Raw genomic sequence first — 18,192 nt, 5'->3', positions numbered from 1 at the left:
TATTATTAATATATTGCAATACAAACTCCTACCATTTTAAATTTATGTTGAAATATTTATTATAGCAAATAAAATTTATATTGTATATAACAAATTTATTATTTATGTGTATAAAACAACAATAAAATTATGTGTACATTATATTCTACATATTTTTTGAAAACTGCTTTATTTAGATAATTAAACTTGGAAAACATAAAAAAAATTCTCCATGGGAAAATAAAATTATAATCGCATCTAAAGCAAAAAATTCAACAATTCTCTGTAGAAAAATTACCCCGTGCGATGCACTGTGAAAGAAGACTAGTGTATCAAATAAAGTGTGTTAAAAATTGTAAATGAAGTTGATTATTGATCGTACAAACCAACATTAATGTTATCATTGTTATAGCTATTGAGATTATACTTTTCAAAAATAAAAAATAAATAAATAAAACTACTAAACTTAAAGCTCATGAAAAAAAAGATCGTAATTGAATTATGAATCAAGTATAGAAAAAGAAATATTGAAGGCATAGGATTTAGAAAAGTATTTCAATTACTGAAACAACATCCATAACATAATAAATATCTTATCAAAACAATGAATATCGAAGCAATCAGTTTGAAGTTTGCATTTTAGTATCATTCAACAAATTAAAGTTCAATCAAGAAACAATAATTAATAAATAAAACTACTTAATTAAAAGTTTGTGGAAAAAAAATTTCTACTAAATTATGAAATAAGAATAAAAAGAAAGATTTAAGGCATAGAAATCAGAAAAATTATATAATCAATGAAGCGACACCAATAGTGGAATTGGGATAAAGATCCAGTCAAAGGAGTCATTATCAAAGCAATCGACTTGAAGTTTGCATTGAAAAATACATTCAACAAATCAAAGTTAAACCAAGAAATAAAAATAAAAATATAAAACTATTGAACACAAAATTTATGGAATAAAAAGTTTGCATTAAATCATGTGATAAGAATAAAAAAGAAATATTGAAGGCATAGAAAAAAAAAGTCTTACAATTGCTAAAGGGACGTCCATAATACTGAGATAAAGATCATGTCAAAACAATTAATATTGAAGCAATTATTTTGAAGTTTGTATTATAAATTTCATTTAACAAATCAAAGTTCAAACCACAAAATAAAAATAAATAAATAAAACCATTGATGATTGAACTCAAAGTTCAAGGGAAAAACAAAGTTTCTTTTAAATTAGGAAAAATTATACTTTTAGTTCTATAACTTTAGCTACTTTTCTGTTTTCATCATTTTCCTTATATTTTTTCTATTTTCGTCCTTTACCTTCAGTAGCTTTTCCATTTGTATCCTTTAGTAACTTTTTCTGTTAATTATGTTGAACTGTAATACTTTAGTAGTCCATATCAGAAAAATAGACCCATTAGTGCCATGTGGCAATTTAATAATTGTCTTGAATCTAACCGAATCCATTTGTCTCTTCTCCTTTCGCGTAAGAACTGGCCATACCACACCAAACTCTCGCAGGTCTTCACCATTTCTCCTGCTTAGCCTCTTTCTCCTCTATCTATTCCTTGGTCCAATCTTTCGTTGGTCGCCATCTCTTTGTTTCTTCTTACCTCTCTCGATTTCTCTTTTAAACCCTAAAGTCAGTGAGACAAATTCAAGCAAATTAAAGTTGTAATTTGGGGCAAAGTTAAGGGTTTTTCGTGGCTGCAACAAGATTGATTATTGATTCAATCATTCTACTAATTACGAAGCAGATTATTCAATTGAATATGATGGTTGCTTTAACCAAAGCTTTGCAAGAAAGAACATCCTCAGATCTCTCATAACTCAAGGAGTCTAAGATCTTTTATTTTGCTATATGTTTTATTATTTCCGGTTAATTGATATTTGAGCTCTAAGATGGTTGTTGAGCTGTAAATGCCACAGAATGAACACTTGGAGATGAAAACTTGGATAAGGTGATGTCTTTGTAAATATATGTGTTGACTATTAATGAAAATTACCTCTATCCCAAACTTTTCAGTATAATATATTGAAGAATTTTCCTTAGGAATTTTTTTCTTTCTTATTTCTTTTTTGCTTGAGAACCTTGTTTTTTTTCCATAGGATGAGAACCTTGTTTTCGATTTGAGCAGACAGCAGAGACAAGAAAGTTGCCATTGAGAAGCGAGAGAACAATATTGCAATGTCACAGAAAGAACCATAAATTTTGTTTTGGTTCGGTTCGGTTTGGTTTGTTTTAAACAGGGATGCAACCCAACATGTGGGAATTTATTCTAAGGTGGACCCCACATTTTTCTTCCCACTCAGCATATTTGATAGATAATGTTACGGAAGGACAAAACTGGAAAAATTCTCAAATGTACAGGACCATATTAGAAAAGCATTGAAGGTAGATGAAAAAAAAAGGAAAAAAAAAAGAAAAATGATGAAAATAGAAAAATAGCTAAAGCTGTAGAACTAAAAGTATAGTTTTCCCTTTAAATTATGAAATACATATAAACATAGCGTGCGTGTGTGTATATCAAGTCTAGAAATTTTCCAATACAAATGCACATTTTTCCAGTGTTGTAAAGAGGTAATTAAGAATGACCATTTCTAGCGAATAAAAATAAACAGAGGTTACTAAGAAGTTGCATTGAGTGTTGTAGCGAGTAGGGGTGTTCATGGTGCGATTCAGTTCGAAAACCAAATCGAACCATTCCGACCTACAAATGATTCGTCTCGGTTACTTAAGTATCGGTCCAAACCGAACCATTTGAAAGTCAAAGAACCGAACCATTTCGAACCGGTTATTTTGATTCGATTCAAAATGGTTCGGTTTGGTTCGATTTTCTTGTTTAGTTCGGTTCATTTTAACAATCCCAGTGTCGAGTGTGAGTCGAAGAGAAGAGAAGAAGAGTATTTTTTTTCTAACACTTAAATGGTTCAGTCCGGTTAACCATAACTAACCGGTTGGAGATGGTTCAATAACTAACTGAACCATTCATGCCTTGCCCAAATGAACCAAAAATGAACATGTTCAAATGGTTCGACTTGAAATGGTTCGATTCGGATGGGTTTGGTGGTTCAGTTCGATTTTTGTTCATTTTGAACAACCCTTGTAGCGTGAAAGTTGCCTCTATCTTAACTCGTGTCTATGTTATCTTCATTGACCAATATAAAAATTCCAAACGGCATATATATATATATATATATATATAAAGTTGTATCCCTTGTAATAAATAGGATTAGAGAAGTAAATTTTAATGATATCGGGGTAGAAAGGTCAATATCTATGAAATAAATATGATAGAAAAATAAATGTCTATTAAAATATGGTTAAAAAGTTAATATGTAAATAACATTTACTCCTATGTCAATTTTGAATAATTTTACTTTGAGAAGAACAAAAGTAGTAAATAAATTTTGCTTGAATTAATTTATGTAGCAATCTTTGCCCTCAATCTGAACAATTTTATTCGCAAAAAAATTAATTTTAATTGCTAGGTTAACTACTATAAACAAACCAAAATTTTTTTTTGATGACCATAAACGAACTAAAACTTATATATACAAAGTTCAATATATTATTAGACTATTGCCATACAAATCTCCTATTATTTAAGTTTATGTTCAAAAATTAATTATTGCAAATAAAATTCATATTATATATTATATATAACAAATTAATTATTTTATGTGTATAAAACTACAATTATTTGTACTTTTGGATCTTGCACAAACTTTACTTTTATTAATGTATGTATGTATTTTTGCTCTCAATCTGGAAAAAATTATTTGTAAAAAAATTGATTTTCAAGTAATAGGTTAACTTTACGATTTATATAAACGAACTAAAACTTTAAGTACAAAGTTCAATATATTATAAATATATTGCAATACAAAACTTCTATCATTTTACATTTATGTTGAAAAATTTATTATGGCAAATAAAATTTATACTATATATAAAAAAATTAACTAATTATGTGCATAAAACAAAAATAAATTTATATGTATTTCTGCACAATTTATGAAAACTAATTTATTATAATTAAATTTGAAAACGTAAAACAATTCTCCACGGGTAAATAAAATTATAATCACATCTAAAGCAAAATGTTCAATAAATCTCTGTAGAAAAATTACTCCTGCAAGACACAGGTAAAAGAAGACTGGTATATACTATATCTATATATATTGTTACTATGTATGAGTAGCAGTTTTTCATCTAATTTTCTCTTTTCGATTTTACCGTTAATAATTCCAATAAAAGGAACCCATGGCCTATATTCTTCTCCAATAAGGGTTTTGCTAACGTCTCATATTGAGTAGTGATTGTGAGGCCCCAATTCAACTTTATTCTTTGATTGTCCAGCTATAAATTCTGTGTGTTTGGATTTACAATAAGTTCAATAACCATAGGATAAAGGATAAAATAGTAAAATCACAAAAACAACTATCTTCTCCTCCGCCCTTCTCACTTCCCCTATTTTCTATCACTTTTTTTCGAATTTTTCAAATTTAATCCCGGACGTAGTGCCGGAACACATCCAGTATATATATATTACAGGACCCTTTAGTGGTGTAACTATCAACTTCCAAAAGTGCCCTTAGCAAAATATTTGTAATTAATAACAATCATTGAGTTGTGGATATTATTGTAACATTATAGAAATGTTGTCCCTATTTTCTCTCCACCACTCCTACCTCCTCTATCTCTCCCTTCCCCATGCAAGCCACCTCCATTTTATTTTTATTTTTTTATTTTACTTTTATCATCTTTTCCTCAATATATTTAGTTTTCATAAAAAAAATTAATAGAATCGAAAATATGTCGAGTTTGAGCGTATTAGATGTTATTTCAAAATTGCTTTTTCAGTATAATTTGTTATTGTGTAAATTTTTTTGTGCATAGAACGGAGTCGCTCCTGTACATATATATGTATATAAACGGCATACATGTAATATCAAACGGCATAATATTTGCATATATGGCGTGCACGCGCGCACACATATATATATATTATCAAATATACATAGATATCAAATGGCATATCTACATAATTGGCATATATATGTACAAGAGGGTGATCGTGGTACGCACAAAATCAAACATAAATAATAAAACCAAATCCGTGAATAAGTTCTACTTGAAATATTTCACAGATATTGAGTATAATTTTGAGTTATATTTCGAAGATAGATATTATTATTCAATAAATGTATTATTAATTTTGCAATAATAATAAAGTTAAACTTAGCGTTGCACTTGTTACATATAAAATCTTCATTTATTTATGTATGAAATTTTATGAGAAACGAGATAAATTATAGGAAAAAAAGTGGTATGAGTGATATATGAGAAGCAAAAATTACAAAATTACCCTTAAATTTACTAGCTATAAGTTTTTGAAAGAACTTGATTAAGGATAATTTTGGAAATAGAAAGTTACCCCATTACTTCTCTTGTCCAATTTGTCATATAAATATATAGATATATAAGATAGATATCCAAAATATATGAAATATATATGCAAGGCATAATATTTACGTAATTCCAATACATATATAATATAATAATATAATATATCATCAAATATAAAATTTCCAATGCATACCAAAAACAACATGGCTAGTGTAAGCGATGACATAGCTTTGCGAGATTTCATTTTTGGGAGCGGGATGTATGAGAAATTGGCAAATAGTTATATATATATATATATCGATATTAGGAAAATACTAACTTAATATTCATGAAATTAAAATAAATTAATATAATTACTTAATACTTGTAATATGAGAAATTCTATAATGCTAAAAGCAAATGAGGAGGGAAAAAGGGGTTAATAACCAATTTTCTTAATTCTATCACAACCATGGAATATTGCACAAAGATGTGCGACTTACTAATTTTGTAGCACCTCTACCACGCGATCACTTATTTAGTAGAATTTGTTGACGTGGCACGTAATGGTGTCACATGGCACATGAAAACTGACCAAGTGAGCTTGAGTTGAACTTTTTAATCAAAAAAAATAAAAGAGAAATATGGAACCTTAAGAGGAAGTGGAGCACCAACATGGTTTAGTTCAAATGGTTTGTGTGTTTATTCCTCTCAAGTAAGATTTCGGATTCAATTCCTATGAATGAAGAAAGTTTACGCTGGGAAAGTTTTGCTCCTTAGAGAGGTGACCCAACACGAACTAAATTAATTGAACCTATTATGGCTTTTGGATACCAAAGTGTAACAGAAAGAGAAGAGAAAAAAAGGGAAGAGTGGCTGGCAGGGAGACCTGATGGGCAAGTAACTCACCCAAACCCCACCCCCAATCCAAAATAAAACAAAAAAACAAAAATTCGGGCCAATCAACAACCCCACCAAGGGCATTGCACATCCACTTTATTTTAAGGAAATTCGAACAGGGAAAAGGAACAAGAAGTCAGCAATGGGGCCTCGTGCTAGCGACCACCACCACCCCATCAATCAGGTCTCCAGTTCAATGTATATATGATATGATTGGAATATTTCCTAAACTTCTAGTATTTTTTAAATTTAAAAAAAGATTTAAATCCTTAATCTTTGGTATTAAAAATCATTTTTGGAAAGAAAATGTTATTTTGGACGAAAACAGTTATGCTCGGACTAAAGTGGCAAAAGAACGAAACGTCTGAGGACAAGAACAAAAAAATAAAATTTAAGACTAAAGTGGCAAAAGTTCCAAAGGTTACGCACTAAAAAACTGTCTTGTTCCTTATAATTTTTTACGCATTTAATAATATTTTTTAAATAAATTTAGTGTTGCCACGAATCTGTTTTGTCATATTAGCAAAAAGTAACAGAAAAGTTTATGGATGGTAAATTTGGGGCTTAAATGGTAGTCCAAGTAACTCTATTCATCACCATCTATAGAGTCAACGATGACAATTGAGATAACCAATGACCCCGATTGGGAGGGAGGCGATAGCTTCTGGCCAGGGCCCCACCGTGCCCCTTCCTCTCATTCTTCCTTCAAGCTTTCGGTTTTCTCTTCTTTTTTTATTTCACTTTTGTTTTAATAATTTTCAGAATAATTTTTATTAAAAACACCTTTGGGCCCCACTTGACTAAGTGCCACATCAGAAAAATCGTTGATATTAACCGAAAAATTAACGCCGTGCCTAGTGTGAAATAAACTATAAAGTCTGCATATTTCCTTGCAAACGAGGATTGTTCATGTGACAAATTGAAAAATGTGCATATTTCATATTTTAATCTAACCTTTTTTTTTAGAATTACATTGGGAGAGACATTGCTCATGTAATTTTGGGAGACTAAGTATTAAAAATTATTTTTCTTCCAATAAGTGTATCTATCAGAACTTGAATTTGTATTATACTCCTTACGAAGTCGAAACTATTTACCAATTTAAATAAAAAGTAACTGTTTTTTATTTGTCTCAGATTTAGCCAATTTAAAGTTTAATCTTATAAAAATACCAAAGTTTTCATTTTTGTCTCAAATATGGCCAGCCATCCAACTCCGTTAACGTTTTCCGTCCATTTGCTGACATGGACTTAAGGTACGATAAAGTGAACCCACAATTGCATACCTGGCACCATCACTGCGTGCCACCTCATAAAAGTTCAGGAATATATTAAAACTAAAGAAAATTCATAAAAATAAGAGAAAAATCAGAAAAATATTAAAATTAAAGAAAATTTATAAAATAAAATAGAAAAACACAAAAACCAAAGAAAACATAAAAAATCACAAAATTTCCAAAAATAATATGAAAACTAAAGATAACTCATAAAAAATTCATAACATTAAAAAGCAAGTATAAAAAGTTTGAAATTTTATGAAAATTTAGAAAATTTAAAAATCAAGAAAAATTACAAAATATCCAAAAATTAAATTTAGAAAATTCATAATATTCAGAAAAAAGATAATTAAAAAATTTGTGAAATTAAAAAATAAGAGTAAAGACAATAAAAATATAGAGAAAACTCAACAAAAAAATTAAAAATCAAGAAAGAAGGTAGGAAAAAATTACATACAAAATGAAAAAAATTCACCTATGACTAGAGAACGCACAAAGCTGATCAACTTCGAGTTCTCCAGTAATAATTTCATCGAAAACATTCCACCGAAAATCAAGAACTAAATAAAGCTGTGGCAGCTCCAACACTATAATAACAGCCTGATTAAGAAGCTTCCAATTGAGATGCAAAATCCCTCGCAATTGGAGTTCTTCAATTCCTTAATAAACTACGTGATTTATCTAATTGAGGCAGTGAACTATGTGTCCAAAATATATATGAATTTTATTCAATTTGTTCATATTTTTTATGTGATTTTCTTTAATTTTAAAATTTTTATAATTTTTCTGAACTGCCTTTGGGTTTAATTTTTTTTTGAATTTTCATAAATTATTTAATGTTGTCCAATTGTTTCTGAATTTTCTTATTTTTAAGAATTTTCTTTCATTTTTACAATATTTTGAATTTTCTATAAATTTTCTAAATTTTTTATTTTCAATTTTAATGAGTTTTTAAATTTTCAAAGTTTTTGAATTTTCTGTAATTTTTTTGAATTTTTTTTGTTTCAATGTTTTTTAAAATTTTCATAAATATTTATTTTTGTATTTTCCTAATTTTTCGATCTTTAATTATGAATTGTCTTCAATTTTAAAAATTTTGACTGAATTTTCTCTAATTTTCAATAAAATTTTTTTTTCTGAACTTTTTTGTGGTGGTACGCAATGAGTGGTGCCACGTGTGCAGCTTTGGGCCCATTTAATGTCCGTTAAGTCTATGTCAGCAAACGAATGGAAAACATGAACGAAGTATGATGACTAGTCATATTTGAGATGAAAATGAAAATTCGGGTATTTTTATGAGGCAAAACTTAAAATTGGCTATGTGGATATATTACATATGCGCTTATAATTTTGTAATAATATTCTTTGTTTGGTTATGTGGATAGAATGAGATATATGGATTTGAATTTTTTGAGCAGAAATCAATATATAATATATAATGCTTGTAACACTTAACCAGGTGATGACACGTGTGATTTTTGTCCTCTTTAGCTTCCGCCATGTGTCGTTGCGTATGTGAGTTCCCATGTGATTTTCGCCATGTGTCACCATGTAATGTTTCTTAATTACATAATTACTATTTCAAAAAGGAAAAAATTAATAATAAAACATATTATTTTTTAATACTACACCAATTAAATAAAAAAGGATGTACTAGTAATTTGTATAGAATTATATCGCTGTGTTAGTAAAAATCTATAATTTAAATAAAAAATATTACACGAATTTTACCAATTCGAATTAATATATAATATATAATGTTTGGAACACTTAATCAGGTGACAACACGTGTAATCTTTGGCCTCTTTAGCTTCCGCCATATGTATTCAAGTTTCCATATGATTTTTGCCACATGTCGCCATGTAATGTTTCTTAATTACATAATTACTATTTCAAAAAGAAAAAATTAATAATGAAAACATATTATTTTTTAATACTACACCAATTAAATAAAAAAAGAAGTATTAATAATCGATATAGAATTACATCGTCATGTTAGTAAACATCTATAATTTAAATGAAAAAATATTACACAGATTTTACCAATTCGAATGAATATATCAATATATAATATGTAATGCCTTGAATACTTAACCAGGTAACGACATCTGCGATCTTTGGCCCCTTTAGTATCCGGCATGTGTCGTCGTGTATGCAAGTTCCCATGTGATTTCTGCTATGTGTCACCATGTAATGTTTCTTAATTAAATAATTACTATCTCAAAAAAATAATAAAACATATTATTTTTTAATACTACACCAATTAAATTAAAAAAAGATGTATTAATAATCTATATATAATTATATTGTTCTGTTAGTAAAAATCTCTAATTTAAATAAAAAAAATTACACTAATTTTACCAATTCGAATTGGTATGTACATCATATTATGTTAATTTGAATGGGTGACGCATTGTCGACGTAGGCAAAAAGAGGATTCCGTTAAGCCCAATATCGATATGTTTTCCTTATCCCGATAAATCGGAGGTTAGGAGGCTCGGGAGTCAATCTTAATCGATTCGGGTGACTTAAGCGAAGTTAATCATTTTGGTCGACTCCCCGCGTGTCAGCATTCTATGCTACTCACTTTCATATATTTTGCTGTCGAGGTGGAACAGTTGACTTAGCGGCCTCTGCTACAAATGGCAATTAGAAGACGACTAGGGAACCTGCAGTCGGGCTTCTCTCACTATTTCCTGAGTGTCTCGAGGTATCCGGAATTCACTGTGTTTTTCGTTTGTTGAAATCTAATCCCGAAGTTTTGCTGGACGGCGTTTGGGACCGTTTCGGAGCTATTCGGGAAGCCTAAATGATTTATACAGTCCAATCTAAAATGTTATCCATGGTCCTTGGGGTCACTGGGATCGACCGGGTCTGACCTCGGGTGTTAACATTTCGCTTGATAAGCCGACGGCTTGGGAACCTCATTGGAATGGCCCATTTTTTCACTCGGGAGTCGCTCGTGAGGTGGAGATGATTTCTAGAGAGCAGTCTGAAGTATGCTCCATGGTCTTGAGAACCCTTGGGTCTGGCCGGACCTGACCTCGAACGCTCACAATTCGTTTGATGAGTTGGTGACTCGGGAATCTCGGCGAAAACCGTCTACTATTACTCGGGAGTGCTCCGATTCAAGCAGATAATTGGCGGAATGTGCTCGGAGGTGTTCTTCATCAGTTTGGCACCACGATGGACTTTTAGAGTTCCATATTGAATACCTTCTGATAGCTCGGTAAGCTGGTAGTGAATAGTGCTGTTAAAATCCGTCTACTACCACGAGATCACGCGTTGTTCGGACTCTCCGATTTCTCTATAGGATCTGCGGGGAATTCCTGAGACTCTCTGCATGGTTGTGCTCTGGTGTCATCTTGTAGACCTGATTATGAATAGTGATACGGGACTTGCTAGGCCAATTTTGGTTGGAGTTTCGGAAGGTGGCCGCTGGTAAGCCCATATGTTGCTATCAAGTGTTGGTGCACCAAAACGAGGTGCTGACCTTCAGTCTTGAGCCCTCATCATGATGCGGTGCTTTACATGCAAGCTCCCAGGCCGAAATGAGGTGTATACGAAGACTATAACATCAAGCACCTTGACCTTATCGAAAACTCATTTTTGCAACCAAAAGCACAATTTCCAAAATGCTCTCGGCTCCCAAAGGTCATGAGTGACACCTAGCAGCATATCATAACAATCCAATTAGCGACGAATGTACGATTAAGACATTCTGATGAACTTATGACCATATACACTATGCACTCAAGTCACCTCATTGCAGATCCCGATCTAGTCGGGGTCATGGTTAATTTCAAACTCTATAACTGATCATATGGAGTCTCTGAGCTTCCATTCTAAGATTAATAAACTAAAACTAGAAACTCCTTTTTATTTAAGTCCAACCACCTTAGACAAGGATTTCCTGGTCAATAATAGATCTTAAGTACATAGGATTTTTTCTTGTTTATTCATGTCAATGAATCATATCTTGATAGGTCACCTACCTCCATACACAACTAACTAGGACTACCTTCTGGCGAATACCCACGCTAACCACAAGAATATAAGTAAGAGTAAATCCTAACTACCTATGTATGAGATAATCGTGCCATCTCAAATCTAAGGACTATATTACTGTTGTTCCAAAGATATCCAAACGAGATTAAAATCATGAGAAATTGAAAAATAACGACATCAAATATACATGATAAAACCCTCAAACGGAGGGAAACATTCACGAACATAGCAGGAGTATCCATTGGATCGAAAAGTCGGAGATTACAACCAGATATCACTCGTGTTTCCCAAGCCCCCGAGAAGAGTCTTTCCCTACCTCTCAATTCTCTTACCTTTCTCACTCTAAAACTCTAGAATTACAGAGAAAATATTCTCAAGAAAATTTTCGAGAGATCTCACCCAATACTCACCAGTCCTCGCAACTTTGTACGCTTGAGTACAAAACTCACTCCCTATAAGTAGATACAAGATCTCTCATATCTCAAAGATATCCTAAATCCCTATAGAATATTCTTCCCTTTGAGATATAGATCCTTTTAGATAATCTAAAGATATTCTAAAAATATCCATAATATCTCCTATGAATATTTCACTCTTTAAATATTTAAAAAATATAACGAAATCCCTAGAAAATAGGAAATATATATCACCGAAAAAAAATGAAATATATCGCTCCTTACTCTTTTCGACCGATCTCACCGCCGCCTACGAAGTCTTCGATTCTTCGAGTTATTCGAGCTTAATGCGAGACATCTTCGACAAATCTCCACATTGGCTCGCATTCAGCCAAGCGCAATCAGCATCCTACTTGACTACTCCGTCATAGCCCCTACCGAGCTCCACCTCACCTTGCATGCGTGTCGCTCCAGTATAAGCCACCCTTGGACTTCTTCGAGGTGCTGGGCTTCCTCAGCTTTCCTTTTCTGCACACTCCAAAGCTGACTCGTCTATAAGTTGTATCCCTAACTTCAGCATTACCTAAGACCACTAACTCAATAAACCCGAAACGATCCCGCGGTCTCACATGCTCCCTCTGCCTATCCCTTATTCGCGAATTGTTCCATAGAGAAGGTTGCCTCCCCTCAGACATTCCTATTTGAACATCTTCTACTACCACAGGCTGAGTCTCAAGAGTCTCCGGGTCTTCCACCATAAACTCTACCTTCATCACAGGTTTTTCCACCTGTCCTCGGTTCCCGCTCTTACACTACTCCACCAAAACAACTTCATAAAAAACAATAACTCGATTGATAAGGAATTTCGAGGACTTACTAATTTAGTGCAATGACCTGCACCCATCCACCTTGCTAGGGACGAGATCACCCAAGTACTTTTCCTCTAAAGTTAACCTCTCGAACGCTGTCGTAGTACCGGCTTTACTTTGCAGAATATATATCTTGTCCAGTAACACCTCTTTCATCACCATGAGAGCTCCCTTCAAGACCTTCAAAACTCCACATTTGCCCCTATACTTGTATCCAAGAGTATCAAGACTTCCTAACGAGATCAAAATTTTCCTTATACCTGAGGCACGCCTAATATCATACAATATTATCTCACTATCATCATACATATCAATTCTAACTATACCCAACCCGACAATATTACATGTCTGATCATCTGTCATGAGAATTCAACCATCCTCTGTCGACCGATAAGTGGTAAACAACTCTTTATCATGACAAATATAGTAAGAGCTACCCAAATCGAGAGTCAACGGTGTACCTGACCAATCCCGATATAGTGAGAGTCTTCGTCCCCCTATCTGCTGTAACCGAGAGAATATCTCCTTCTCTGTCGCTTTGCTCTGTCACCCCTATACTTGCCGATGCCTTGACTTTTCCCCTTTGACAATCTCGCTTGAGATGGCCTTCCTCGTCGTAAATCCAGCTAGTCCTTTTCCGACGCCTTGACTTGCAACTGCAGCGAGATCTCTTCTCAGTCGATCTGCCCTTTGAGATAAGTCCCTCACCATCGCTTCTTTGATAACCGATCACCTTCTCCTGCAACCCCCTCGAGTTTAACAACACCTTGACGTCTTCCAAGATGATGCTTGTCCTCTCGTAAAGTATGGTGTTAACGAAGCTCTCAGAGGACTTAGACAAAGAACATAACAGCAACATGATTTGATCCTCATCTTCTATCTTGACATCCACATTAGCGAGATCCATCAAGATCTGATTGAACAAATCCAAGTGATCACTTACGAAGGTTCCCAGACTCAATCTCAACTTGTACAATCGTTGCTTCAAGTACAACCTGTTCGTTAGGGACATCTGCATATATAGCGATTCTAATTTCTTCCACATTTCCGGTGCTAAGTCCATATTGCTAACCTCCCACAGGACTTTGTTTGACAGGCTTAGTTGGATTATGCTAAGCGCCTTAGCCATGACTGGCTTCTTTTGGTCTGTCGTTAGGGTTGGATCCGACTTGTCCTCTCTTCGTAGCGCTCCCTCCAAGCCATGATGAACCAACAAAGCCTTCATCTTTACCTGCCACAACCCGAAGTCGTTCGTCCCCTCGAATTTCTCCACCATGAATCTCGCGCCTGACATCTTTGTCGGCTCTAAAACCTATGCTCTAATACCAATTGTTGTTCCAAAGACGTCCAAACGTGATTAGAATCACGAGAAATAGAAAGATAACGACACCAAATATGCGTGGTAAAACCCTCAAACAAAGGGAAGTATCCACGGACAGAACATGAGTATCCACTAGATTAAAAAATCGGATATTACAACCGAAATATCACTCGTGTTTCCCAAGCCCCCTTATTGACCCGAACCTCACCGAAAAGAGTCTTTCGCAACCTCTCAATTCTCTCACCTTTCTCACTCTAAAACCTTAGAGTTACAGAGAAAATATTTCTGAGAGAATTCTCGAGAGATTTCACCGAACACCCACCATCCTTTGCAACGTTGTACGCTTGAGTACAAGGTTCACTTCATAATTATAGATACAAGACTTCACATATCTCAAAGATATCCCAAATCCCTCTATAATATTCTTCCCTATTTTTCCTTTTAAATAATCTAAAGATATCCTACAAATATCCCTAATATCTCATACGAATATTTCACTCTTCATATATTCGAAAGATACAACTAAATCTCTAGAAAATATGAAATATATCATCCTTTCCTCATTTCGACCGATCTCGCAGCTGCCTACCAGGTCTTCGATTCTTTGGATCTTTCGAGCTTAATGCGAGACATCTCGAACATGCACTAATATGGTCTAAACAATATTCATTGACATTAGTAAAGATACTGTGTGAATATTATCTATATGTCACATCCGACCTATTGATCACATAAGTGTTCACTTATCTGTGTTCACTTATCTGTCATAACAATTGTTGTCAAATAACATGAGACTCACCCCTCCATCTTTATTAATATCTCATACTAATTATGGATACAGACAAAGGTGATGATTTTTTCGGAAAGATGAAGTTAAGTCTCCTACGACAACGACCAGTTTTAATATATTTGTTCTGAAGTACTCTGTCACTCATATACTTAAATCTTGAGAGTGAAGCATTCAACAAAATCTCCCGGACTTATTCTAATAAACACATACAATATATGACTAATAGAATAATATTATTGCCATAAATAGGAATTATTCAATTACATATATCGCCGGCTCTAGGGCATACAATTAACAATCATTTGCTTAGAATCAAAGCAAAAGGCCAAAGTGTACTGCGTGCTCCCTAGTCGTGAGTCTCGTGACAGAATAGGCAAGAGAATAACTTTCGAGGAAAAGATTTGGATGATTCACGCACTGCCACATTTCGCAATGCGATGACTATCTGATCTTCATCTGCCCCGTTTTCTCTTGCTTGCTCGCATCGATCACAAAACGTCTTGAATGCACTATCGACGTACTTGACAGCCTCCCCGACAGTCATGTCCTGTACCAGTTTGTAAGGATATATGTCTTTTGCATGGTCCCCATTTAGAGTCGCGGCCATCTGCACCATTATTTCTTGGAAGTCATTGAGCTTGGCCTCTTCCTTGGGTCCTCCCTCTCTTAGTTTGACTGCCTCTGGTAAAGCAACTGCAAGCATGCAGCAAAGAGTAATGATAACCAATCAAAATTTATACCGGGAGAATTTTACTTTTTAGTGGATCAATTCGACTTGAACTGGGTGAGTCGAAACCCGTTGAACTTCTACTTCGGGTACATGCCCAAAAAAATATATCTATATTTATATATAAATATAAAAGTTAGGGGAGTCAAATATTATTGCGCCACGTAAAGTAAATCTTATAACTCCTAATTACACGTGAATTGACTTCAATTCCAATTAAATGATACTTCAATATAGTTTGTTTGGATTATATATTCAATAGATATTTGATACATATTCATATTATTTGTATTGGTAACATATAATTAATTAACAATTTTTTAAAAAATAAAATTTTAACAATTAAAAAAAACAGTAAAATTTTAGAAATTTTCAATAACTGATTGAGATATGCATTTTTTTTTAAAGTTCGATGCGTACTGATGAAGAAAAAATTAATATGCTAAGATTCACCTGGACAGTCTGTTCTAGGGCTGCTTCTATTCATCACGATCCCTTCGAAGGTGCCTGCCCATTCGTCACGGTTCGAGAGAAAACTCTTGAGGTCGAAAATCTTCTTGACTGTGGCTGGTATCGATGAGTGCTCAAACTGTGAAGTTGGATAAGGCCCCGATGGTTCGTGCAGCACTTCGTATATATAATTTCCCAATGCAATGCAATTCGGCAAGTTAACCTTCGACTACTCGATCCAGAAATTTCCAAGTTTATAATGAGAATACAAATAGGGATTTGCAATCGTACCTGTTCCGCGATCAATCCAGGGAGAAATCAAAATGGTGGGCACTCTAACACCGAGACGGTCAAACTGAAATTTATATGGCTCGGGACCAACAATACCGTCAGGACTTGGGACTCCCTTGACCGGTGTTGGGATGTGATCGTAGAACCCACCGTGCTCGTCATAGGTGATCACAAACAACATCTCGTTCCACTGAGGGCTTGCCCTGAGCAACTCGTACACTTCTTTCACAAACTTCTGACCCTCGGAGACGTCGTGAGAAGGATGATCGTCGTTTCCGGGCAGCCCTGCCAGGTCCCAATATCGTTGCTCCACCACCACGTAGTTCGGCAGCTTCCCTTCCTTGCAGTGATTCTTGAACTGAATGTCATACTGATGGAAATTCTTTAGGTACTTCAATTTTCTGAGATTCCTGATGGATCATGAAGATCGACTTAGTCACACATGTTAGGAACTGATGCCCAAGCATGTTCTTTGAAAACCCTTACAATTTGCTAATTATTGTCATTATTATTGATAGTAGCTAGCTAGCAAACATGGATTTTTAAGTGCTCATTGGACATTTGGTTCGAATAATTTGTCTTTTTCTATATTACGTGATATCTGAAAGTCCAATTGAACTCTCTAACCTAGGTTCGAGCCAAATTGGCCCACTAAAGGGTAAATCTCTCCCAATAGTGGATTTTTTCCATTCGTAAGACTCATTTCCGAGATTTTACTTAAAGAGAACAAACGTCAAATCAACTGAAAGGACCCATCATTTTAAAATTTTTCGCATTATATATGTCCTTGAACTGGTAGTTATTTATATATACTTTTTATTTCTTAAAATTAATGCATCTTTATTTACTGGAAAAGGAAACATATGAGAGGAGAAGAATGGTTGGAGGATATTTTGAAGTATTATACAAAATGAATGAGCTAAAAGTAAAAGTACGTATGCATTAATGTGAAAGTCGACGTATAAAATTGTACTTCATTTCTAATCTTTTCACCTGTGATTTTATTTTTTCCTTTTTCTTTAAATTTTGTTTGTATTACCCAAATAGTATTACCTGTAGAAAAGTGTGGCAGGAGGATATTGATAGTAAATCCCGAAACTGAATCCGGCTTCGTCGAGGGACTCAAAGATCGTCTTCTGAGGAAAACCCCCGATGAGCTTCTTGGTGTCGTTGCTGGTAGCACCATGTGATGTAGCAGAGTGGACGAACAGCCGGTTAGGCTGGGTCGATGCTGGAACTGATGCAAACCACCGGTCACAGACTGCAAACTCCGACACAAGCTCCCTGTATACAGGCACGTGCTCGGGTTGGAACCCATTCATGACAATCTCTGCTAGACCTTTCTGCACCCGCTCTGCATTCTGGGCAAATCCTTGCATCGTTGGAACCAGTTTTTTGGAAGCCGATTCCTCCGTCCAAGGCTCACCAAACACCTGCTCATAAATGGCCTGGATGGAATGGCCGGGATCGGGATCCACGTATGCAGACTCATCCCCAAAGAAGACACGACTCGAGTTGGAGTCATTTGTCGAGATAGGGTTTGACTCAGCTCCAGTGACGCCATCGATCTCTGGGTTCACATACTTCTTCATCCACCCGAGGATGTGATCAAAGGACCGGTTCTCCTGGACCAGAACTACTATGGTCCTGATCGGATAATGCATGGTAACCGTTCGGGAATCCATATTGTGGTGAAAATATAGCTTCTTTCTGAATCCTGAATCGTATTGCCAGTTTAATTGTTCCTCGAATTGTATCGCTCAAATGTGTGTTTAAATAAGGATGGAATGGTTTTG

The 18,192-nt window shown here is 34.2% G+C and overlaps 1 protein-coding gene across 1 annotated transcript; it reads right to left on the bottom strand.

Annotated features, from left to right (window-relative positions):
* Positions 1-15,142: 15,142 nt before the first annotated feature.
* LOC116212946 (non-specific phospholipase C3-like) lies at positions 15,143-18,192 on the bottom strand. The gene is made up of 4 exons (XM_031547709.1): positions 17,450-18,192; positions 16,397-16,806; positions 16,109-16,282; positions 15,143-15,621 (listed from the first exon to the last, which is right to left on the bottom strand). The coding sequence occupies exons 1-4, from the start codon at positions 18,079-18,081 to the stop codon at positions 15,275-15,277; spliced, it is 1,563 nt and encodes a 520-aa protein (XP_031403569.1). The 5' UTR covers positions 18,082-18,192; the 3' UTR covers positions 15,143-15,274.

This window comes from Punica granatum, chromosome 7 (genome assembly GCF_007655135.1).
Source record: "Punica granatum isolate Tunisia-2019 chromosome 7, ASM765513v2, whole genome shotgun sequence".
Classification (NCBI taxonomy): domain Eukaryota; kingdom Viridiplantae; phylum Streptophyta; class Magnoliopsida; order Myrtales; family Lythraceae; genus Punica; species Punica granatum.
The sequence above is the reverse complement of the archived record's forward strand: the minus strand, read 5'-3'. Positions and strand labels throughout refer to the sequence as shown.

Excerpts from the sequence above, each read along its gene's own strand:
- LOC116212946 (XM_031547709.1), bottom strand. The coding sequence starts at position 18,081 with ATGGATTCCCGAACGGTTACCATGCATTATCCGATCAGGACCATAGTA. Across the intron at positions 16,283-16,396 it reads CTGGATTGATCGCGGAACAG|TGCTGCACGAACCATCGGGG; the intron begins GTACGATTGCAA and ends ATATATACGAAG. Across the intron at positions 15,622-16,108 it reads CCCTAGAACAGACTGTCCAG|TTGCTTTACCAGAGGCAGTC; the intron begins GTGAATCTTAGC and ends GCATGCTTGCAG.